The 26,310-nt window shown below is 38.2% G+C and overlaps 1 protein-coding gene across 3 annotated transcripts in view; it reads left to right on the top strand.

Moving 5' to 3' along the window:
* slc5a9 (solute carrier family 5 member 9) overlaps nucleotides 1-26,310 on the top strand; it is a 52,088-nt gene that overhangs the window by 11,718 nt on the left and 14,060 nt on the right. For 2 of the 3 annotated variants that reach the window (XM_072273772.1, XM_072273771.1), the window contains 8 exons: nucleotides 5,533-5,697; nucleotides 6,908-7,013; nucleotides 11,712-11,792; nucleotides 15,667-15,872; nucleotides 18,036-18,171; nucleotides 20,233-20,340; nucleotides 22,167-22,317; nucleotides 25,252-25,420. In XM_072273772.1, coding sequence (XP_072129873.1) covers nucleotides 5,533-5,697; nucleotides 6,908-7,013; nucleotides 11,712-11,792; nucleotides 15,667-15,872; nucleotides 18,036-18,171; nucleotides 20,233-20,340; nucleotides 22,167-22,317; nucleotides 25,252-25,420 — 1,122 coding nt within the window. The remainder of the gene's footprint in view (nucleotides 1-5,532; nucleotides 5,698-6,907; nucleotides 7,014-11,711; nucleotides 11,793-15,666; nucleotides 15,873-18,035; nucleotides 18,172-20,232; nucleotides 20,341-22,166; nucleotides 22,318-25,251; nucleotides 25,421-26,310) is intronic. The other variant, XM_072273773.1, reaches the window with a different exon arrangement.

The following is a 26,310-nucleotide window of genomic DNA, read 5'->3' as shown; positions in this document are numbered from 1 at the left end:
AGGTAAAGCCAATAATGACTAGGAAGCTAAGGAGGAGACCTAATGACCCTGTTCCAATTACAGACAAAAGACGAAAACCTGCACCTGTGCAGCTAAATTAACAGATGAACAGATAAAGGAAGATCTGTGAACTCTAAATAAGCTTAAATCTCTGAAAAGACCAGCATCTCTGTCTTCTCCTGAACAATTTCCTTGGGAAAGATCCATGAAAATTGAGCATCCTTTAAAAGCTCTTGGACAGAATCAATTCCATTCAAACAGAACAGCTTTCGCACAAGGTAAATCTTGAACCAATCATTTCCTCTATTGAGAATCATACATTTAATCCTTTGCAGGGAAGTTTCTTTTGCACATACATATTTTGAATCTTCAGCCTATGTGTCTTGTTTTGCACAAAGAAGTTGGGAAACAGCATCAAAACAGAGGCCAATTCTGGCAACAAACTGTAAGGTTTCTATTGTATTTTCACACTTGTGCTGAATGTGCATCTGAAGGAATTCTCCCTTTTGAGCCAGATAAGCAATCTTTTCTTGCACTGTGCACAACTGGGATTTTTCATACATAGAATCCTCCAAACAATTCAGAAACAGTGCATAGAATTCAGTCTCATTTTCTTGACCACGATTTGTTTTTTGAACTTCAGACAGATAGCACTACAGGTAATCCTTAATATCAGCGAAACTGTACTTTAGCAGCAGCTTAAGAACAACGGAACGAACAACAGGATTTCGATCAAATGCTTCATCAAACAGCGAAAGATTGCTAGCAAAGTGCTGAACTTTCTGTGAGTCATTGGATTGCCTCGACTTTTGAATAACGAGCAGAGACAGCAGATCACCAACCACTTCTTTTTTGGTGGCAAGTCATCTTTGAAGCAGACCATGGAAACCAAAGCTACAAAAACTATATCACACCTCTTGCAAAATATAACTAATTTTGCTACAGCTTCACTTATTTCTTCTGTTACTGCCGGTACATAATCATCATCTGGAGAAGTACTGCACCGTGGGCAGAGTCCTCCCCCAGAGACTTGCGTTATAAATGGGTCTTAGACCAAACATAAAAAAAAGGCTTGTTATAATTTTATATTATTATGTTACTTTGTTATAATTTGATATTATTAAGTTACTAAGTAAACAATTGGTAGGCATTTGTATGTTAAAGGTAAACATATTTGTTTAGCGTAGTGCCCCAGTAAAAAAAAGTTGATAGACTATTAAAATGAAAGTGGAGGAGTGTACTGTATAATATGGGACTACTTTATGTTGTAGGGACACGTTGTTGCATGCGCTAATAGGCGCGTATTGATCTGTACGTGTGTGTTCAGTTCAGTTTCGGTCAGTAAAGATCCCTGTTAACTTAGCTCCCGTCTCCAGCGTTTTTATTTATAGTTTTGTTGTGTAATCTGGCCACATACACAGCAAGTATGAACTGCCATATTTTACTTCTTTATTCTGACAAAAATTGCTTTAAATTGTGTGTTAAACTTGGAAATGCCAATTAATGAGGAACCAGTTTAGGTTTCAATAGGTACATTTAATGCCAGAGAAATGTATACAATATATATCCTGAAATTCTTTTTTTTTGTAAACACCCACGGAAACAGAGAAGTGCCCCAAAGAATGAATGACAGTTAAAGGTTAGAACCCAAACCCCCCCCCTGCAGCTCCCCCTCCCACACACAAGCATCAGCAAGGCAATGACCCCACCACCCCCACCAGCAAAAAAGCATCAGCGTCCTCCACCGAGCACTCAAGCCTGCAGCAAAGCATCAATAAACACACAGGCTTGCAGTATCCCAATGACTACTCATTCACCTGTTAATTTGACATACCACAGGCTCTCTCTCTCCCTAATAAGGGAAAAAGAGGTTTCCCCGTTTCACAGCGAGAGGGGAGACATTACAAACAACTCTCCGATTTACCATGTTAAAAGTTTGTTGCGTCGCCTTTTCTGAACTCTGCGCCATACAGTCGGCCCCAGAAAGGCTCAGATCCTGGGCACACAACCCACAGCAGCTAACCCGCTGCTCCCGATGTTCTGTATTCTCTCGCGACGCCTCAGTCATGGGCTCCTGCCTAGAATCAGCATGTCTCCAGAGCCACAAAAAAGCAACGTGTCCTTATGATGGAAAAGCTACAGAGCAGCAAAAGCAAGTCAGGATAATCGGACAGTATCAAACCAACACAGGACTATCCGTACGCAGAATCAACAGACCCAGACATATTTTTTGTCTTGTTAGATGTATCACGGTGTCTCAACTTTATTGCTGAGCTCTTTATTGTCACAGCTTAATCTACAGGCAACTATAGCTATGAAATACAAAATGACCCATCGGCTGACTAATTTTAGGTACCCTCATATTTTCCATATCATTCAATTTGCTTCGCATTAGTCTGCAATGCTGTCTTTACTGAGATATCTCAATATATTCCACAGAAGTGTCAATGGTTTTTAGAATTTTTTGATACAATAGTATCACGCCCACGTTATAGTGAGTGCCACAATGCTACTATTCGACAGCAGACTTCAAAAAGAAGCATTCTGCTCCAAAATTGGTCATGGAAAGTGATTACAGTATTAGGTGGACAAAGGATGGGGTTCAAGGATATGCTCAAAGTCTCCTTGAAGATTTTCAACTACCCCACTAAATCCTGGAAATATCTCTCAAAGTGGAAAAAGTACCTTGGCGGCTTTGAGGACCTCGGGGTTATACATTGGAAGCATAGAAAAACCCCGCATACACACAGACTATCCACACCTGTCCTGATGAACATCACCTAATCTTCCTGTATTAGTCTCATTTGCCATACTCCTAAAATCCTACATGAAGTCACATTGGCTGTTTGACAATTGAAAAACAATAAGCCCTAGGGGTCACTTGGTATTTCTGCTGAAGCCCTAAATCGTGGTTGAGAAGAATTTCGGTCACAATAAACAACATTATCTTCTTCGTGTGGGAAGAGGAAAAGAATGAGAAGAGATCTCATAGAAACATAAAAATATGAAAGGGATAGATAAGATAGAGGCAGGAAGGTTGTCCACTGGTAGTTGAGACTAGAACTAGGGGACATAGCCTTAAGATCCGGGGAGTAGATTTAGGATGGAGATGAGGAACTTCTTTCCCCAGAGAGTGGTGAATCTGTGGAATTCTCTGCCCAATGAAGCAGTGGAAGCTGCCTCAGTAAGTACATTTTTCATACAAGGCTGGATAGATTTTTACATAGTAGGGGAATTAAAGGTTATGAAGAAAAGGCAGGTAGGTGGAGATAAGTCCGTGGCCAGATCAGACATGATTCTATAGAATGGCGGAGCAGGCTCGATGGGCCAGATGGCCTACTCCTGCTCATATTTCTTATGTTCTTATGTTCTTAGTCTTTAATATAGAGGAACTCATCTCCCATCCACGGGTTACGGTACATGCAAGCTCAATGCTAGACGGGTGAAGTAGACATTTTTACTCTGGGATCCATCAGGGAAAGAGAATACAGGTGGACAAAAGAAATAATCAAAGAATGTTTTCAAAACCTTCCAGGAAGAAATTTAAGATCTGCTCTGACTTCATGTGCTTACTCATATCCATCTGATGGGAGTACACAAAAGTCCTATGTAAACAATGAAAGGAACTCAACATTTCCCAAACTATCTAGCAACTTTGCTGAGCATGTGACCAAGTCCAATAGCCTCATTTGTGACCTTGAGACTCAATGAACTGCAAGTCATCCTTGATTCTAGGGGATGGTGTCAAACAAAATTATGCAAGGATTCCATTCCCTGTCTCTCTTAATCATTTTCAGTCTCTGCTGTAATCATTTTACACACCATTATCCCAGCTCAGAATCCAATTACAGAAGCCACAGCCAGGATAATTGCTGAGTAAGGAGAGATACACACTGTTCTTAGGCCTGGTGCCTGTCAGTTGAGTAATCCTTAGAGACGACGCAAAAGAAATTCACAGGACGTTAGCAGAGATGAGCAATGTGTAGGGGAGATGTTGAAATAGTTATATATGTCTCCTTTTTAAAAGAGAGCATTAAGAGGTGAACTCATAAAGATTTTTAGGACCACGTTTTATTGGAATGAATAAAGAGAAGACCTCTTTGGAGCAATTGGACTAATAGCCAGAAGTCAGATTTTTGTGTACTCCCATCAGATGGATATGAATGAGCACATGAAGTCAGAGTGGATTCCAGTTAATTGGGACACATCGGGACCAGTACATTTTGGCCCAGTGAAGTAGCTACCTCAAATAGCTGAATTTTTATTGGAATGGTTAAAAAGGTGTTAAAAAAAGACAAACAGCCATTTAACTGAGTAACGAATTATGTGTTTAAGTGAAATACAGAAAAAATTAGAACACCACCAATACTACTGCAGTGCTATAAAACTGTGATTTGTTCCTAATAATTGGTTTAGTGGTTGGCTGGCTATCTAACAATGACAGAAAACCTGTGGAGGGGAGTTCTGCAATTACTCACTCCTGGCCACTTCTGGCATCTCCAATCCTGAATTCTTGAAACTGCGGTGAGCTTGTGTCTAACAGCCACAGAAATGGCTGCCCCAGAAGTTAGAAACTGTTCAGCAACAGTCTCCTGCCCCAATTAAGGGGCATAGTGTCTCAAAAAAAGAAGAAAATCCCAGCTATTTTCTCAATTAGTTTTTGCTCACTAAGAGTTGTCTCAAATAAGTTAACTGATGGGCCAATTAACCAGAATCCACTGTAACTGAGAACTGTGTAAAAAAGAGATGTTTTTTTTTCATCTCAAACGAGCTCAATTAGACCTGAAATGGTGACAGCAGGGTGGAACTCAAGCAAGCTGGAAAAGGAGATGGCATTGAAAAGTTCAAGTGGATCTGATAGGGTAAAGGCTAGATGGAGCTTAGGTAGACCTGGAATGGTAATGTCCTACTGGACTGTGGAGTGTGAGCCAGAAGCAGGGATGAATAGAGGGGGAGGGGAACTTTGACTCAGACCATGAGAGGACAGAGCAGAAAAGCAATTAACCAAGGAATGTATAAAAGTAATGAGCCATAGGGTGAAACAGGGAGAAAAGGGTGATTAGAATTGAATGCAAAGAGTGTGTGGACAAGGCAGGGTGAAGCAGAAACGATGCAGATTACTAGATTAGTGTAGATGGGACAAGGACAGCATGGAAAAGGCAGGTAAAAGGGCCGGATTTTTCATGCTGTCTAATTCGATGACTATGACTTGAGGTTGTCAGGAACATGAATGAGTTACCAAAATAGTGTTGAAATTTGGATCAATGTAATTTTAAAAGGAGCTGAAAAAATAATTAAAGATGAGAAGCTGGTAAGTTTATAATCATAAAGCAGAAATAGAGAATTAAGCAACACTATTCTTAGAAGGCATTACAAATTAAGTGGGCTCTTATGGTGCAAGTTTCTAGTTTTATACAATGTCTTTTTAATAATTACTGCTAGGAATTAATAAATATTTATCAAATTAATGTTTTTTCTAAATGTGAAGATAACCTGACTTGATCTCTCTAATTATATATCATCTTACTTTAGGCTACTTGGCTTCTTGTGGCGCTTGGTTGGATTTTTGTTCCAGTGTACATTGCTGCTGGTGTGGTTACTATGCCTGAGTATTTACAGAAAAGGTTTGGAGGACAAAGAATCCAAATCTACATGTCTGTATTATCTTTAATCCTGTATATATTTACTAAGATATCGGTAAGTGAGACATTGTTATAAGTGCCTGGAGAACCCTTATCTCTTGTAATAGAAATTTAGTGAACATTGTTGAGGGTTGTAGGAGTGTCCATTACCATGAAAAATATAGTGTTTTGGTTATTGAAAACTCAGCACACGTCTGCCAGAAATGTTTGTAATTTCACCAGTTACAGGGGTCGGTGTGCCCTTTAGTACGTTCCATTATGTGATTGTTTTTTGTTTTGAAATGCTAAAGCAGGGTAAAATACTGCTGTATGTCAGCTGATTAAGAGCATGGTTCATATTGATGGGAGGAAACAGCAAATCGAATTGTGTCCATGGGCATTATAGTGAAGAGATGATCAGCAGAAAATATAATTTGCTACAGACCATTGTTTGACATGTTATCTAGAAATCATCCTCTTATTTTGTTTTCTGGAATGTATATCCATAGTGACAATACAGGCAGGTTAGCTAGTTGCAAACTTCCACATTTAACAATTCCTTATGAAATGATAAATGGTGAATTAAACAAGTTTAGGTTAAATACTGCAAGTTCTCCCTCATACATTCACCTCAGAAGAGAAGAGTTCAATTGGTAATACCCTACCAATTGGGCAAGTTATACTGGACAAAGCTTTGAATACATGTGTTGTGGTCAACAATAATAAGACATGAATAATTCCACAAATAATTCTCATAATGATTTTTGAAGGGATGGATAATCTTGGGAATAAACTTGCCATGCATTGAAATAATCCAGGTTGTGTCCTCAAAATGGTATGGAGCTATTATCATTTTCCTGATTTTCACAAGACAGGCTGTTATTAGATCCATATCTTAGCAATTGAAATTAAGAATAATTTATTCATCCATGAGGTTTATGTAATGGAATGCCAATTTATTATTTATTAAGTTTACATCAAAAGCTTTTTGAGGTTGAACTTGTTTAGATAAAATAAATCATCTCATATAAGTTGCACATTGTATGTAATAATAAGTATTCATAATTTCAAAATGTGAAGTATTATTTTTATGATATCAAATACATTTGATTAGTTTTTTGTTGTCGTAATCATTCTTTATTCAATAACTTAAATCTGATGTGGTATTTTCACCAATGTCTTTTTTAATGGTTTCCTCAATTTTCATGTTCTTTCTGTCTTCAATAAGTATATTAGTAATGTAGATCATATTATTGTTTATGTCTTAATTGTAATCCTTCTTTCAGACTGACATTTTCTCTGGAGCACTTTTTATCCAAGTCTCACTGGGTTGGAACCTCTACATTTCTACAGTAACTCTTCTGGCAGTGACTGCCATTTACACAATTGCTGGTAATTACACAAGTTGATTTCTTCATTTAGCAACATAAAACTGTAATCAAAAGAGGAACCATTAAAGCCAGAAAGAAATCTGTCAAAAGTACAAAGGAAATATTTTCAGCCAATAATTCTGAAATCAAATCACTTTTCCAGATAATAAATTGCTGCCTTAAGAATCATAAACAACTCTTTCTTTACATTGAAATGGCTACTTGTAAGAGCCTTTTCAAGTGATCCTTTATGGAATATTTCTATGAAGAAGTCAATCATGCAGCATAATTTCATTTGTGATGTATTCTTGAAAATCATTGGCAATAAAAGAGCAAGAACAGCTGCAATGTGTCTCTGTTCTACTTCCATTCCCAAGGCCTTTAAACTGTTGCTTTATGCTTGTGGAGTTTGTTTTCCATCACTTGACAGGAAGCTCATTTAATTTCCTGTCATTTGCTGGAAATTAAGTCAGCCATTATGCAGAATTAGTACAAAAAGATTTTCTCCACAGAAAAAGCACATTTTCAAACCAAATTTTTCATTTGGTTAGGATAACGCTTTACAGTTTCAGCAGTCGAGGTTCAATTCCTGCTGCTGCTTGTAAGGAGTTTGTGCATTCTCCCTGTGACCATGTGGAATTCCTCCACATCCTCTGGTTTCCTACCACATTCCAAGGATGAACAGGTTAGAGAAAGTAAGTTGTGGACATTTATGTTGATGCCCGAACATCCCCAGATTCTGTTGGTCGTGGACACAAGCGACACATTTCACTGTAGGTTTCACGTTTCAATGTACATGTGACAAATCAAGCTAATTTTTAATCTTCAGATACAGCTGAAAAGTATCAGTACATTCATCATGTTAACATTTGGTTAAATTCTGTTAAGCAATTTTGATGCCTTAAGTAAATCTGATGTTTGAACATATAAATGTGTATATAAGAGCAAGGACAGACCACTCAGCCCCTCTAGCCTGTTCTATCATTCAAACAGATCATGTCTGATATATCTCTATCCTCACCCCTATGTTTCTGCTTGTTCCCAATAACTTTTCAGTCCTGATCTCATCTGGAATCCATTCAATTCTGCCTTGAAATCATCAAGGATTCTACTTCCACCATCTTTCAGGAAGAGAAATCCAAAATTTATAACACTCTGAAAGTAAAAATATTGCTTCATCTCTGTCTCTATTGATATCCCTTATGTTTTAACCCTGACCACTAGTTCTAGATTCTCCCCCAAGAACAGGCATCATTTCCACATCCGCCCAGTTAAAATCACTCAGAGATGTCAGCTGTTACAACCCAATCACCTTGTACTCTTCTAAACTTCATTTGAACCTTGCACAAAGATGTTACAATATTCAAACAAACTTCTCATATCAGAGTCTGCATTATGGATAACTTGGTAGTATTAACCTGGATTTAACTAATTCATAAAATATAACAAGAAAAGAAAGCAATAATATGTACCTTGTTAACTTTCAATTAAGAGCAGATGCTAAGCAGCTCTGGAGATAAGTAGCTGATGTGGCACTTTCATTGGAATTTCACTAATAATCTATTGACACTGCTAGCAAACAAAAGTCAGACGCAAAGTCCTTAGTTTTCTATTGTCAGTGAAAAAAGAAAATACCCAATGGAATGATGTCAAGAATAATAGGTATTTTAAAGACTTCTATTTAAGTATGCATATTACTGGAGTTTTGATTGGATACCTAAACCCAAAGGGAATAGTGCAATAGTTAATCTTATATAACACTTTAACTGAACAGAAGTGTATTTATAAACACAAGAGGTACTGCAGATAGATGCTGGAAACCCAGAGCAATACACACAATGTGCTGGAGTAGCTCAGCAGCTCAGGCAGTATCTATGGATGGGAATAAACAGACAATGTGGGTTTCAGCCCAAAACGGCAACTGTTTATTCCCATCCATTGATGCTGCCTGACCTGCTGAGCTCTTCCAGCACATTGTGTGTATTACTTAAATGGGATGTTTACATTTTGATCAGTTTAAGTCAGTCAAGTGAAAAGAAAAATGTAGATATTGCATACTCTGGTGTGTAGTCCGTATGGTCCAGGTGACTTAACTATCTTCAGATCTTTCAGCTTCCCAAGCACCTTCTCCTTAGTAATAGTAACTACATTTCTGCCCCTTGCACTCTCAAATTTTTGTCTTACTGCTGGTGTCCTCCACAGATGCAAAATACCTATTAAGTTTGTTTGCCATTTATTTGTCCGCCATTACTACTTCTGCGGCACCATTTTCCAGTGGTCCGATATCCACTGTCACTTCTCTTTTACTCTTTATATATCAGAGAAGGCTTTTGGTATTCCCCTTTATATCATTGGCTAGCTCACCTTCATATTCATCTTTTCTCTCCTTATGGCTTTTTTCGTTCCCTTCTGTTGGTTTTTAAAAGATACCCAATCCTCCAAATTCCCACTAGTTTTTGCTACATTATATGCCCTTCTATTTTGCTTTTACACTGGCCTTGACTTCCCTTGTTAGCCGTGGTTGCCTTATCCTCCTTTTAGAATACTTCTCCTTTAATATGTAAATATCTTATAGCCTTATAGAGAGAAAATAGATTAGCTGTGATGAAATAGTGGAGTGGACTCAATGGCCTAATTCTGCTCCTATATCTTATGGTCTTATCCTGTACCTTCTGATTGCACCTAGAAACTCCACCCATTGTTGTTCTGCCATCATCCCAGCTAGTGTGCCTTTCCAATAAAATTTGGCCAGCTCCTCTCTCATGCCTCTGTAACCCTCTTTACTCCATTGAAATACTGATACATCTGACTTTAGCTTCTTCATCTCAGACTGTAGGGTAATATCATATTATGATTACTCTTTCCTTTATCTTAAGCTCCCTAATCAAATCTGGTTCATTACACAATATCCAACACAGATTTGCTTTTGTCCTAGGGGGCTCAACCACAAGCTGCTCCAAAAAGCCATCTTGTAGCCATTCTACAAATTCCATCTCTTAGGATCCAGCACCAACCTAATTTTCCCAATCTACCTGTATATTGAAATCCACCATGACTATCATAACATTGCCCTTTTTATGCCTTTTCTATCTTCTGTTGTAATTTGTATCCCACAGCCTGTCTTCTGTTCAGAGGACTGTATATAACTCCCATCCCTATCAGGGTCCATTTACCCTTGCAGTTTCTTAACTCTATCCACGAGGGTTCGACATCTTCTGATCCTATGTCACCTCTTTCTAAGGATTTGATTTAATTACTTACTAACAGAGCCACCCACACCCCATGAATATAAAAGTTCAAGGGAAAGTCACAATTGGTATAATATTTAGATGTCAAACTTAGGTGAGATGAAAATAATATTTCATTTATCTCTCTTATGCGTAATGGAATGGCATCGATCTTTGGTAATAACCCAAAAAAAAAAACATTACTACAAACCAACAGCACCAGTTGTGTCTCACCAGTTTTATTTTTATTTTTTATTCCATTGACATTCAAGACATTCCTTGTGTTTATTTCTTCTGATTCAATTAAGTCAACTTTTGGTTTTCTATTTGATATTCTTTACTCTTTAAATTTACAGAGCAGTTTCTACATTTAAAATTTGGTTTAAAATTCTTCAAACATTATAGGTACTAGAAATCTGGAATAAAAACCGAATATGCTGGAAAAGTTTGGCAGGTCAGGCAATATTTGTTGGGTAAAAGAGCTTATGTTTCAAATCAAATGCTTTTCCTCTTGTTAGCAGTATGCAATTAAGTTCTTGAAATCCTTAAAATTACTGTGAGTTAAATGATGCTCAGTGATTTCTTTATGAATATTTTAAATATAAATTGGTTTACATATGCCAATTCATAATCTAAATTAGGCGTTATAATAAGATTTTAAATGCAATTAAAATTTTATAGGTTGACAACTTTGCTCAGCATTGATGCATTTTTTATCAGTATGCTACAGTGGGTTGGTGCACTAATACATGGAGCACAAGAGATAGATATGAGTTTGATTTTTACTTTTCTTTACATGGTAATTTCAAGATAAAAACATTATTATGAGGAAGCACCGGGGTGGGGGGGAAGCATCAGTAGGTCATAAATGAATGAGTTGCTGTGAGACATTTCTCCAGCAAACAATTCCATAAATGTACAGAAATACAAATGCATGAACAGATATCTGGAGCTAAAGGAAGACTTGGCCTCCACAGCCATCTGTGACAATGAACTCCACAGATTCACTACCCTTTGGCTAAAGAAATTGTTCCTTATCTGTGTTCTAAAGGGATGTACTTCTACTGTGAGTCTGTCCACTCAATCTAGGTCTTTCAAAATTCCATAGGTTTCAATGAGATGCCCACTGATTCTCCTAAATTCTGGTCACTGTAAACTGCATTGAGTGTACAGATAAGCTGTAGTGAAAAGGGGAATGGAAATGCAGAGAAAATAGGATAAATGTAAGAAGGATGTAACAAGGTAGCTATAGTTGGTGCTGCATTGGAAATCTGTGTCGGAGTCTTAGAGTAGCTAGTCATAAATGAAATTAAAAGAAGTTGAAAACTAATCTATATTGCACACAGATCCACAGCCTGAGCTCAGAAAGATTTATCTTAATTTGAATTCTTCAGGGAGTAACATGACTACATTTACGGCAGATTTATTGCATACAATCTGGAATGGTGTGTTTGAAAACTCAGTAAATGGGTACTTTGCCTTCTCGCTGGTAGGTGGTTTGACCGCTGTGATATATACAGATGCCCTTCAGACTGTGATTATGGTGGCAGGAGCTCTCATCCTTATGTTCATTGGTGAGTTCCTTGTATGAACAAACACAAACTTTTATGAAGTATTATGGAAATGAAGGCATCCATATTGAGTAGCAAATTCAGTTTAGTGACGTTGAAGCCTGCACATCCACCATTTATCTTTCAGCCGGAATTAAAGGCTTTAGGCTGAACATTAATAAGCTTTTAATATAAACAGACTGAGAGCTTCAAAATACATACTCAGATAGATAAATCATAAAAGGTATTTATATTGCATTGTATCAGTATATTGCAAATCTAATCTGGTATTCGTGTGTATGTCATATGATGTAATTTATCATCAAACTCTTCTTTTCTTATTTTTTATTACAATACTTCCAAATACATGATGTTGTCTCAAATGCATCAGCCCACAGCCATTTTTGTGCAATTTGCAACAAACCCCCATGTCTCCCTAATAGTAGTGTTTGTGGGCCAGCCCCTCTGTCAGAATGCCTGGGGAAGTCTGTTTTCACTAATTTCTATTTTCTATCCCACTCACACTCCTAGCTTCTTAGATCAACAATCACTGCCCTCCACTCATCTGCCTTCAGAATCACTTATAGCTCCTGAAATGATGACAATTCTAATGACATTCTGCTTGAAACACCATTTACTGGCAGAGTTACCTCACTCTGAGGCATTGCAGCACAATAACCATGTGTTTTCCAACAGTAAAAAGTGATCACAAAGTTCTAATGTGACCTCAACAGTGAACCTGTATGAATCTGTATGTCTACCTTTAATTCGTGTATTATAGAGTTGAAGTGCAGTTATAATCTATACTTTTCTAAAAATCGCCTAGGATACAGTCACAAAACTATTGCTAGTCCCATAGGTTCACGCTTATCTACAATGCTCCATATTACTACATCCTGACCTAAATAGTCCCTTCAGTGCTTTAAGCAGTATTCTCTTTTTCTCTGCTTTACCTCTTCCCTCTAACCAAGTTTCCCCCGTAAGTTACTGTCAGTAACTGCACGCTGACACCGAGATCCCTTTGTCACTCAGGACCTGTAGCCTAAAATGAATCCATTATTTTCTGACAGATCCTACCCCACTATATTCCACCAGCACCCTATGTTAACTTTTTCATCGATATTCATCTCTGTGTCACTTGAAGAAAGAGATGGAAAATAGGCAAGAAGTTGTTAAAATACAGAGGGAGACAAAAGCAGCAATATGAAGATAATATCTATAGATAAGAGGGGTGGAAATGTCCTCAGATTTTCTGTGTACATCACTGGATTGTTACATGTAAATGTTTAAGTAGAGAGGGCATGCTAATATCAATGTAATTAATTATTAATTTACCAGTTAATATCTATTGCTTAACCAGCCTAAAGGTATCTGTAGTTCATTCATTGTCATTGTAATTATCATTAATGTTTAAGGGTTCTTCTTTCATTAGGTTAGCAGTTCCCCTGAAATATGTTCCATGAGAATATACTTTGCCTACGTCACTTAGGCATTTAAAGGGTCAGTAATGCTGTTCTGCTAACTGAGCAGAGTTGGAGATTACCAAACAAGCCAGAGTGGATTAGGGTAGAGAACAGAGGAGATGCAGATCTTACTGGTTCCAACTGCGACATTTTTCCATGGTTAACACAATTTCTTTCCATGGCTTGAGGCTCATTTGTTATGGAGGGAGGCTGATGGCAGCATCTCTTTTCCCATCAAAAGGTGAAAAGTCTGATAATGCTGCACTTAGCTGAAAGGGTGACCATAAAGAAAATAAATAATGGTTTACTTTTTAACTAAAGCTAAGGTGGAGACCTAAAGTATTCTATTTGCTAGATTATGAAATAATATCAAAGTAGTAGCTCTTTCTTCATGGGAAGGAACAGAGGTTACTTCAAGTTGATTTACCACTGCCTTCCCTTTGGGTTAATTCAGCTTGTTATCTGAGGAACAGTTAAAATAAGCAAGAAAAATGAGGGTTTGCTAAATACTATGAGCACAGGAATCGAGTGAACTCACTGGTAAGTCTCCACCTGATTTTTTTTCACCTACAGGCATAAGTATCAGTGGGTTTGATCAGGAGGCAGGAATCTGAGATCACAGCAAAATCTACACAAACAGACTGTCAGTGGAGTCAATGGTTAATAAGTATGGCACGGATTAATAATCTAACCAGCAACCTTGTCAATGATATGGCCCAATGCAACACTGGAACAGGTTACTGATAAATTTTAAGCAATAAAAAGTACAAGATATAAGAGGTGGAAGCTGCTCAATGTTTAAGCCTTGACTGCCTTTTAATCCTGCACCTCAACACCATTTTCCTGCTCTGAACCCAGAAGCTTTGATTCATCCAATCAGAAAGGTATCAGGTTTAAATGAGAGATGGGCAGGGGCCACAATGTCAAATCTGTTAAAGAACAGGTTAAGTTCATTGGCCCTGTCCACACTGCCTTCAGCTCCTCTGTTGCTAGTTTGCCGGAACCCAGTGATGGTCCTCATCCCCCTCCAGACCTCTCTCATGTTGTTCTGCTGGAGTTTCCACTCAAGCTTCCTCCTGTACCTGTCTTTAGCCTCCCTGATCCTGGCTTTCAGGTCCCTCTGTATTGCCCTCAGCTCCTCCCTATTTCCATCTCTAAACGCCCTCTTTAATTCCCTTAATTCCCCTACTAAGCAAAAATCTATCCGGCCTTGTTTGAAATATATTTACTGGGGTAGCCTCCACTGCTTAATTGGGCAGAGAATTCCACAGGTTCACCATTCTCTGGGAAAAGGAGTTCCTCCTCAACTCCATCCTAAATCTAATCCCCAGAATCTTGAGGTTATGTCCCTTAGTTGTAGTTTCTCATATCAGTGGTAACAACTTTCCTGATTCTATCTTATCTATCCCTTCCATAATTGTATATGTTTCTGTAAGATCTCCTCTCATTCTTCTGAATTCCAGCAAGTACAGTCCCAGGCGATTCAATCTGTCCTCATAGTCTAACATCCTCATCCCCGGAATCAACCTGGTGAACCGCCTCTACACCACCTCCAAAGACAGTATAAACTTCCTCAAGACCAAAACTGCAAACAGTACTCCAGGTGTGGCCTCACCAGTACCCTGCACAGTTGCAGCATAACCCCCCCTCATGTTATAGTAATTTCAAGTCTGCATTTGGCTTCTTGAGCTCCCATTAACATTACTCAATGACTTTTACGTAACTCTATCACATCCCTGCAAATGTAAACCTCAACATCTTTCCTCTTGCAGAACCGAACTCCTGTGGTTCTTACCTATTAACAGCAGCTTCTGTTCTAGAACATCCTCCCCTCTCACCAACACTACAATGTTCTCCTTCATCAATACTGCCACACTCTCTCGTCTCTTTCTACTCCCATCCTTCCTGGTACCCAGGAACGGAGACACAAGAGACCGCAGACGCTGGGATCTGGAGCAACAAACATTTGGCTGTAGAGTTCCTTCAGCAGACTGTTTGGGGTATCCACGAATACTTAGAACCCAATTCCTGCCCTTTTCCTTAGCCTGGTATCTTGTAATTCTCACAGCATCATAAAGCCACACGGTTAATTGGAGGTTGAGTGGAACCAGTTGCAATTGATAAAGTGGCAAGTGAACTGACTTGCTAATATTAATTTTTGGATGTAATTTATTCTGAGCTGTTAGTTAATCCATACCTTGGCCTTCTGCATAAATTCTGTAAATTCATATTTTGAAATTGTTGAAGTATAATAGCAAGATCATGGTCTTTAAGACAGATTAGAACCAGCTTAGAATTTATTCATATTCATAATGTAAAATATATTCTAGATATTAAGAAGTTGTGCTTTGTTGTAACTTTCAGATGAAATTTATGAATTTATTAATAAAAGTTTGCTTGATACATGGAAATAAAATGTGCCTTTTTGATTTCAGGTTTAAATAAAGTTGGTTGGTATTCAGGATTGGAAGAAAAGTACTTTCATGCAATTCCTAACATTACTGTGGCAAATACTTCATGTCACATTCCACGTGCTGATGCTTTCCACATGTTTCGAGATCCAGTCAATGGTGACATTCCTTGGCCTGGACTCATATTTGGACTCACAGTACTTGCCACATGGTGTTGGTGTACTGATCAGGTAAATCTCAACAGTCATCATGGAAAATTTAATAGCAATTAAAATTATTTGACCTCCACATGCTTGGATATCTCATAATTGTTATGGAAGTTAACTATGCAGTGTTTTTTTTCCTTTTTCACATTTTGATTTTCCTGTTTAATGAGCAAATATGCTGTCCATTCATAACATACAGCCAAATGAGTTCCCATATTGCTAGAACCCTAATGAGTAATTTAAGATTGAAATGTTTTTTCTTGGAAAAGGGTAGATATTAAACAAATCAGATTCTCTATTGTGTTAAATCAATGTTATTATTGATGGCAATCTGGACTTCCTTGTATGTCCCTTGTTATTAGGCTTGAAACTAATGCAGATGATAATAGCAGATACATGGTGAATTAATTTGTACCATATTTCTTTATTATCATAACAAGCATTGTCATAGTCATTGTCATAGTCATACTTTATTGATCCCGGGGGAAATTGATTAGAAATATTAAGAATATACCCAACATTATTGCCAATGGAAGTGACAATGGAAATGATGATGACCTGAAATGTTTATTGTTGGAACTGGTATTTTCTGCTTGTTAGCCCAGAGTGAAAACACTAAGCCATTTAACGTTCACTAAATTACAATAGAATTCATTCAAGCTAATCAAAGATCCTCACCACGCCCCCACCCCCACCTCCCACCCGGCTATGCTCTTTTCTTGCTGCTGCATTCAGGTACAGGAGCCTCAGGACTCGCACCACCAGGTTCAAGAACAGTTACTACCCCTCAAGCATCAGGCTCTTCAACAAAAGGGGATAACTACACTCATTTAAGGACTCTTTTATCTCATTTTTCTCATGTTCGCTATTTATTGCTATTTATTTTTTATCTGCATTTGCACAATTTGTTTACAGTTTTTAGTTCCTGATGTTTACAGTTTACAGACCTTTTTACAGTTACTGTTCTATAAATTTGCTAAATACTGTATGCCTGTAGAAAAAGAACTTCAGGGTTGTGTGTGGCGACATGTATGCACTCTAACAATAACTTCTACTATGAACTTTGAACTTAATTCATTCAGAGGATGTATGATGATATAATGTGAGAGTCAATGTCTCATTGTCCGAAAGGCAGTTAGAGCAAACCATGGGAAAAGTAGTTATATTGAATTTATTGGCCTGGCTCATTATTTCCATTCCCCATTCTACAACCTCACCTCCTTTGGATTATGGAGAATAATTTCTTGGGGTCTTGATTGGCCAAGAGCCAAGTGATGAGGTCTTGAATGGTGGCAAGGCCTCAGAAAACATGGCAGAGTGATAAAACTGAGCAAGTACAAGACTTGTAGGCGAAACTCCTTTGAAAGTCTGGAAGCTGGTAAAGTGCTTCCACCAGAGAGCTTTTGGACTCCTTCAAAATTTCTGACATGGAATTAAATAAATCATTTGAAAGTGTTTGTAAATAACAGAAAATATAGAAACAATTATTGAATAAAAAGACATTACATGCTATTTTCCTTCCTTCCTTCCAGTCCTACTGTCCCCATTCAATGAAACATTTGTAGATCTAGTGTGGCATTGGATTCATAAGACCATAAGACATAGGAGCAGAATTAGGCCACTTGGCCCATCAATTCTGCACCCCTATGCCGTTATGGCTGATTTATTATCCCACTGATTCTTTTCCATGTAACTTTTGCTAATCAAGAACCTATCAAACTCTGTCTTAAATATGCCCAATGACTTGCCCTCCACAGTCATCTGTGGTAATGAATTCCACAGATTCACCACCCTTTAGCTACAGAAATTCCTCTGCATCTCTGTTCGAAAGGGATATTATTGTATTCTGAGGCTGTGCCCTTTGGTTCTAGACTCCCCTACTATTGGAAACATCCTTTCCACATCCACTCTATCTAAGCTTTTCAAAATTCAATAGGTTTCAATGAGAGCAGAATCCTATATATTATATAAGTCCTGAAGTGATGTCACTTACACTGACCAATGCCATAACCTCTTTGCTTGGCTACTCGAGCAGATGTTTGGTCATCCAATCCAATTCGATGGCTGGCATTGGAAATCACCCCTACTGTAGAAATACTGGCTGCTTGCTGCTAACAGACCCTAATGACTTGATATGTTGTCCTATAATTCACATATAATTTACTTACATTTGTTTCCTTTCCTTAGGTAATCGTACAGAGATCCCTTTCAGCAAAAACTCTTTCCCATGCCAAGGGGGGATCAGTTTTGGGAGGTTACCTGAAGATGTTGCCCATGTTCTTCATTGTCTGGCCTGGCATGATCAGCAGAGCACTGTATCCAGGTGTATATAAAATTTGTGTTTTGGAGATTTTGGTATAAAACTGTCAGGCAATTATTATTGTTGTAAAACATGTTTTTCATAGAAAGATAATTAAATATTTAAGTATCTTTTAAAGATCTATTTGAGGTTCTAGCTCATCTGCCTTCTCCATCATAAGTTCAGTTACTGAACCTGCCGGATTCGCAGTTGGCCCTCGCTCGTATCCTGAGCAGGAACCCTTGCAGGTGCTATCGTTCCAGGTCAGAGTGGCCCTGGGAGCAATGAATGACTAAGGGGTAATTCCACTTTCCCCAGAGCTCTGAAAGTCCCCAATCAGAGCCTCATCACCGGTTGCAGTTTAGCAGTCCAGAAATTAAGAAGGTCCAAGTATTTTAGCATCTGAAGTTCGTAATGCAATAAATAAGATGAAGAAATGAAAGGCAGCAGGTCCTGATGAATTAGTAATAGAACAAATTATCGCCCTTGAAGATTATGGAATTGAAAAACTTACTGATTTAATCAATGACGTTCATGAGACTGGAATAATACCAGAAGAGATGAGAAAATCAGTATTTATCACTCTTCCTAAGAAACCTGGAGCAATAGAATGTGAAGGACCAGAAGTTTAATGATACTTCTAAGAGTTTTGATGATGAGCTAAAAGTAAGATACAAGCTGAGATAGGTAAAGAACAATGTGGTTTTGTGCAAGACAAAGGTACAAGAAACGCAATATTGATGTTAGGGATACTATCAGAACTAGCTATTCAGGTGCAAAAAGATTTGTTTGTTTGTTTTATTGACTACACAAAAGCATTTGATAAAGTGAAGCACAATAATTTATTTGAAATATTACAGGAAACTCTAGATCTAGATTCGAAAGACCTCTGCCTAATCAGAAATCTGTATTGGGAACAAACTGCCGCTTTAAGAATAGACGGAGAAGTTTATGAAAATCAAGACAGGCATTAGACAAGGGTGTGTTTTCTCCTCTGGTTTGTTTAATGTGTACAGTGAAACAATATTACAAAAAATAAGAGACATCTTAGGAATCAAAGTTGGCGGTGAAAACATCAATAATTCTAGATATGCAGATAACACTGTGTTAATTGCAAGTACGGAGGAAGAACTACAAAAGTTAATTGATATAGTTGTTGAAGAAAGTGCAAAAATTGGTCTATCTATCAATTGCAAAAAGACAGAATGTATGGTGATATCAAAAAGAAGGAGAATCCTATCTGCAGGCTGAGAATAAACAGGGAAGACATAAAACAAGTACAGAACTTTTGCTACTTAGGAAGCTGGGTGACATCAGATGGCAGGTGCGACTTGGACATCAAAAGAAGAATAGGGATGGCAAAAGACACCTTTACAAGAATGAAGAGTATACTGACCAACACTAAACTAGGCATGACAACCTACCTCAGAGCACTGAAATGTTGTGTTTATCCAGTTATGTTATATGGCTCAGAGTGTTGGACAATATCTAGTAACATGAGGAAACCAATTGAAGCAGCAGAGATGTGTTTTTTGAGGAGGATGCAAAGAATATCATGGACAAAATGAATATCTAATGAGGATGTCATGAACAGAGCAAGCACAGAAAGAGAAATAATGTATGAGATCATGAAAAGGCAATGTGACTTCATTGGACATGTGATTAGGAAAGAGGAGTTAGAATGCACGGTAACTATGGGAAAGACTGAAGGGAAGATAGCAAGAGGAAGGCAAAGACAAATGATGATGGAGACAGCAGCCAGAGAACTGGAAATGAGTACCAATGAATTGATCCACTTGACCTGAAACAGGAGTGTGTGGGCCATGGCAGTCAAAGCTCAAACTGGGCATGGCACCTGATGATGATGATGATGATAATATCTATGCAGACAGCACAATAATGAGTAAATATGTGTCAAGATGAATAACGATGTCATTCTGTGAACGTGCCAGGTCCCAGGTAACTGTGATGGTAACACTTTAACATCAACTTTATCAGTGTTAACTGTTTTAGAATGTTTAGAAGGTATTCACTTGAATTTCTGAAGTATTTCCTTTGTTAATAATTTATGTTGAATGTTTCCAGATCAGGTGGGCTGTGTGGATCCTGATATTTGTGAGTCAGTCTGTGGAGCCAGAGTAGGATGTTCAAACATTGCATACCCCAAGCTGGTAGTGGAACTTATGCCTGTAGGTGAGGCTGTATTTATTATCATCTTGAATACTGATGAATGGTGCATCTATTCTTTGTCGTCTGCTCAACCTGTCAGCTCCCATTATAAACACAGCACCTTGCTCATTCATTTCACAATTATTCCTGGTGTATTTCAGCCTCCATTTATTCACCCTTATAATTAAGGTGCCCATTTTCCATGAGGAATGAGCCAGACAAACCATTCAAGCCATTGTTGGTATAATTCATTGTTTGCCAAAGTGGCACATGAGGAGCTGCCTGGTCTCCATCCAAGTTCTTTGCTAGAATCAAGAACTTACAAAATCATTCCAAATGGGAAGACTACGTCTGCATTATAAGTATTTCTACCATCTGTAACTTTCACAATCAAGAACACCAATGCTAAGTGTAACCAAGTGATAACTTGAGACAAAAATTTGTTAGGGAGAAGTTGATCTTGAAGACTTTGAAGCAATGTGGCAGACAAGGGGATAAGTCTCAGCTGGGAAATATCCCTTCTCTCTGCTTGAAACAACCAAAACAAAGTAGCAAACATTTCTGCAGAAGGGGAAGTAATACTCCAAATTTACGAAAATATAGAAATTTACCATTAAAATAAATATTATTTTATTGTTCCTATACACTGATTATTCATCAATCTGCTACCACCTTGAAAACCTCACACAGAAACTGAAACAGATAATACAAACTAAATGTCACAGGTGAATGGATTCCTGATATAGGGGAATTAATTATACAGAGGAATTTGTCCAACAATAAATTCTTCTGTATAAGACATGTGATTTGATCGTCTGTGCTTGAAATTATTAAAAGGATTGTGATTGATATCTATTTATATTAGGCCATAAGACCATAAGACATAGGAACAGAATTGAGTCATTTAGTGGATCAAGTCTGCTTCGCCATTTCATCATGGCTGATCCAATTTTCCTCTCAGCCCCAATCTCCTGCCTTCTACTTGTATCCCTTTATGCCGTGACCAATCAAGAATCTATCGATCTCTGCCTTATATATACATTAAAAATTGGCCCCCATAGCTGCCTGCAGCAAAGAATTCCACAGATTCACCACACTGGCTAAGGAATTCCACCTCATCTCCATTCTAAAAGAACACCCCTCTATTCTGAGGTTGTGTCCTCTGGTCTTAGACTCTCCCACCATAAGAAACATCCTCTCCACATCCACTCTATCAAGGCCTTTCACTATTCGATAGATTTCAATAAGGTCACTCCTCATTGTTCTGAATTCTAGTGAATACCAGCCCAGAGCTAACAAACACTCTTCATATGGCAAGCCATTCAATCCTGGAATCATTTTTGTGAATTTTCTTTGAACCCTCTTAAGTTTCAGCACATCCTTACTAAGATAAGGGACCCACAACTGCTCACAATATTTCAAGTGAGGCATCACCAGTACTTTCTAAAGTCTCAACATTACATCCTAGCTTTTATATTCTAGTCCTCTTGAAATGAACGCTAACATTACATCTACCTTCCTCACCACAGATTCAACCTGCAAATTAACTTTTAGGGAATCCTGCACAAGGACTCCCAAGTCCCTTTGCACCTCAGTTTTTTTGTATGTTTCTCCATTTAGAAAATAGCCAACCCTTACATTTCTTCTGCCAAAGTGCATGACCATACACTTCTGGACACTGTATTCCATATGCCACTTCTTTGTCCGTTCTCCTAATCTGTCTCCTAATCTCCTAATAATAGGGACATTACAAAAATTGTGATATTGGCTGCCTTTTCTACTACGCTTGATCCTGACAAACATGACCTAAATATGATTATTTTTTTCTTTCTGTGTTTATTTTGAACCAGGCTTGAGGGGGCTGATGATAGCAGTAATGATGGCTGCCTTAATGAGTTCACTCACCTCAATATTTAACAGTAGCAGCACGCTCTTCACCTTGGATATCTGGCAGAGGTTTCGCACAAATGCCACTGAACAGGAGCTAATGATTGTCGGCAGGTACCTTTCCATTTCAGCAAGACTGGTAATCGAAACAAAAAAAGGGACTATTTCTGTTCCCCTACTATCCCATCGTGTGGTAGGGGAGGGTAAACATGAATTGGAGTCACTTTTTCAGCTGGGAGCGTCATTGTCATATTCAAAAGGGGTTTGTGTAAAAGCACCAAACAACGTACATTAAAAAAAAGAATAGATTTTCAACTTTGTCCATTATAAGCCAGTCGTCTCCTTTATTTCTGCTGATTTTCATTTCCAGTAGCAGCATGTTAGGTTGCCTGGTTGTGACTGAAAATCTCGGTTCTCTTCTCTGTCCATTTATGACCTAATGTTTGCAGATGAGGTACAGTGAACCTCAGCTTGGCAGACCTTTTTGGGGATGCTTCTCTTTTCAAGAGCAATAATACCTGCAACCATGTTACATAGGAAAGGTACAAGTGGAAAAATAGCTTCTTGATCAATGTACTAAAAAGTAGCCCACTTATCCAGGTGTATAATCACTTTCTTATCACAATTACTTCCCCTCTTGACATTTCCCTTTAGTCGTCCTAAGTACTTTAAAAAATTTATTAGCTGGAACTAACAGGGTACCTTTGGGATTGAGAATCATTCAGAATCAGAGTTAGAATCGAATCAGATTTATTATCACCAGCATGTGTCATGAAATTTGTCAACTTAGCAGCAGCAGTTCAAAGCAATACACGATAATATGGAAAGAAAAAAACAAGTAATTACAGTAGTTATATGTATGTATAGTAAATAGATTGAAAGTAGTGCAAAACAGAAGTAATATATGTTTTTTAAAAAGTGAGGTAGTATTAATAATGCACACTGCCTTTCTGCGGCACCACTCCTTGAAGATGTCTTGGACACTACACAAGATGGAACTGACTAATTTAATAATTTTCCGTAGCTTCTTTCAGTGACCAAAGTCATTAACTTTGCCAGGTTGAAGTGTGAGATATTGAATAACCTGCCCGTTTATAAACCCTGCCTAATATCCTTTGCAAGTAGAATTGGAGAATAATGACATTTTGCACTGTGTTGAGAGATGTAGTTAATTGACAAAAAAATTGAATAGAATTAAAATTGGATTTCTAGAGAGCATTATAAGTGTTATATTTTCAAATCAGGAAGAGAACCTGCATGATAACTGGCTGCATTTTATAGATGGTAGACACACAGCCATTGTGCACCAGCAGAGGAGAAAATAAAGGCTTGATCTGTGCTTTGTCATGATGGAGTTGAGCTTATCACTGCCTGAGTCAGTGGTGGAGGCAGATACACTAGTGAAATGTAAGAGACCACTAGACCGGTATATGGAGGAATTTAAGGTGGGGGGTTATATGGGAGGCAGGGTTTAGGGGTCGGCACAACATTGTGGGCTCAAGGGCCTGCACTGTGCTGTACTGTTCTATATTCTATGTTTATCAGGAATTGCAGAAAATGTTTTCGTCTAGGCAAATGCACAGTATTCCATCACACTCTTGTTGCATGCTTTGTAGAAGTCGGAAAGGTTTTGGAATGCTAGGAGGTGAGCCACTTGTTATTGAATATCAATCCTCTGTCCTATTGTTGAGGACACTTGAGAGAAGGTGTGAGGAAGCTGACAGGATCTGAAAACTTTTCCTTGAACTGAGCTGGCACCAGTATCCAACAGGTGATGAGGCTACACACTCAGTTTTACTGAGCACAAGTACCTAAGTGCATCGAGGTCCATTACCTTAGGACTCCATTTTAACTACTTAATATGGACCGGTTCTAGCTAACAGGTGTGCAGGCCATCTGTTTCAATCCACCTGCAAGATCTGCAGAAGGCCTGGTTCTATGGACATTTAGTGCAGAGAGTTATTTCTCAGATTTGCATCAACATTTTTGATTTGTAGAAGGAAACATCCTGTTGAAATGCTGCACCTGAACATGCTGAGGAGAGTGGCAGGCAGGTGACTGAATATGTCTGTCTGATGATATAGCTGCTAGCATCTGCAAAGGAAAACATGTTTCTTTTATTTTAGCCATTTTCTTATTGGCAATGATTCTGCTGTTGCCATTTATACCCTTTCTAGACTGATCTTGTTTTCCTTAAAAGAATACTCAATTTTTGCACGATCTTTATCATTTTGCTTTCCACCCTATTACTGACTCTCTTTTGTTCTAGCCTTCCTCTTCTTACTCTGCACTTGAAACCTGCTATAATTCTGCCTTTTGCACATTATAATAAATGGTTATCAACCATAAATAGTAATTTTTTTCCTCTGGCGGTTGATGCTGTCTGACCCTCTAATTATAAACAATTGTTTCTAGCTTTTCTGTTCATTTACTTACCATTCACGTATTGCTTCCAATGTCCAGCTTGAATTTAACCAGATAGGTATGCCTGCTGGTCTCCAAATGAATGCAATGAATCAATTGAATTTCACAACAAACTGCTTGCTTTGTGATTACTTTCTGATACCAGCATTTTATTCTGAATTTACTTTGTTTAACTGAATTTAAATTCTGAATATCATCAACAAGCCTGGTAACTCTTTCTTTGGGCTCAGTGCCCATTTTACGTATACTTATTTTGTGGGATCCTTGAGATTTTAAAACTCAGTATAAATAGGGGTTGTTGATGCATATCTTTCACATTATTTCTTTTGCTTACCAGTTCATGAGCAATTATGTGTGCAGATGTAATACACGGACCTTATTTTTCAAAAACTCCGTAACTATGGAAGTGATGATCTCTCCAACTGAATAAGTATATTTGCTGCTTCTAACAAGAAGTGCTTGGTAACGCATTGATCAATATTTCAGAAGTGTCTTGAAATAAAGGTGGTTGAATGAACATGAAGCAGAGACCTTTTAGCTGTTTTACAAAACCTAATTTATTCAGAGGATGTGTCCAAGTGTTAATTTCTAATTAGCCTATTATTGTTTTTATTTGTTTTGCAGGGTATTTATTATTTTCATAGTTGCTGTCAGTATAGTATGGATCCCCATTATCCAGAAAGCCAACAGTGGCCAGCTATTTGACTACATTCAGTCTGTTACCAGCTACTTAGCACCACCAATCACAGCACTGTTCATCATGGCAGTCTTCTGGACAAGAGTCAATGAGCCGGTGAGAACCAGGACCAGTGAGAGCTATTGCAATTACTGTCATTTAATAGCCCATTAATGTAGAAAATCTGCTGAAACCAGAATTAATAATGCACACTGCCTTTCTGAGGCACCACTCCTTGAAGATGTCTTGGACACTACACAAGATGGAACTGACTAATTTAATAAATGATGCATTTCAAAATGTATAAATATCAACATAAACTGCTCTACAAAGACTTAAAGTAATCCAGGTTGCTGAAAGAGCATTTTCTTTCTTGCATTTAGGAATGTTCCAGATAAGTATTACCCCATTCCATAAGCCAGGATGCAATGTATAAACTTATTCAAAGTTCAAAATAAATTCATTATCAAAGTACATATATGAAATGATATGCAACCCTGAGATTAATGAAGTCTTCTTGGGCTTCCAGCCAGGTACAGGCATCAATTATAACTGATGTTTCTCTGCCATCTTAAGAACATGAGATGAAGGTCTTTGAAAGTGAGTCCATAGGTTGTGGGAACAGTTTAGTGTGAGGCAAGTAGATCTGAGTGAAGTTATCCCCTCTGGTTAAAGGGCCTAATGATTAAGGGCAACACCTGGTGGTGCGGGTCCTGAGGCTCCTTCCTGATGGCAGTAATGAGAAGAGAGCATGGCCTGGAAGGTGGGTGTCTCTGATGATGGATGCTGCTTTCCTGCGATAGCGCTCCATGTGGATTTGCTCAACAACGGGGAAGGATTTTGCCATGATGGACTGGGCCGTATCCACTACTTTTTTGTAGGCTTTTCCATTCAAAGGCATTGGTGTTTCCACTGCACATCTATAGAAGTTTGTCAAAGTTTTAGATGACACGTCAAATCTTCACACACTTCTAAGAAAGTAGAGGCACTGCCGTGCTTTCATCATA

The sequence above is a fragment of the Mobula birostris genome, chromosome 12 (assembly GCF_030028105.1).
Source record: "Mobula birostris isolate sMobBir1 chromosome 12, sMobBir1.hap1, whole genome shotgun sequence".
NCBI classification, from domain to species: domain Eukaryota; kingdom Metazoa; phylum Chordata; class Chondrichthyes; order Myliobatiformes; family Myliobatidae; genus Mobula; species Mobula birostris.
The sequence above is the reverse complement of the archived record's forward strand: the minus strand, read 5'-3'. Positions and strand labels throughout refer to the sequence as shown.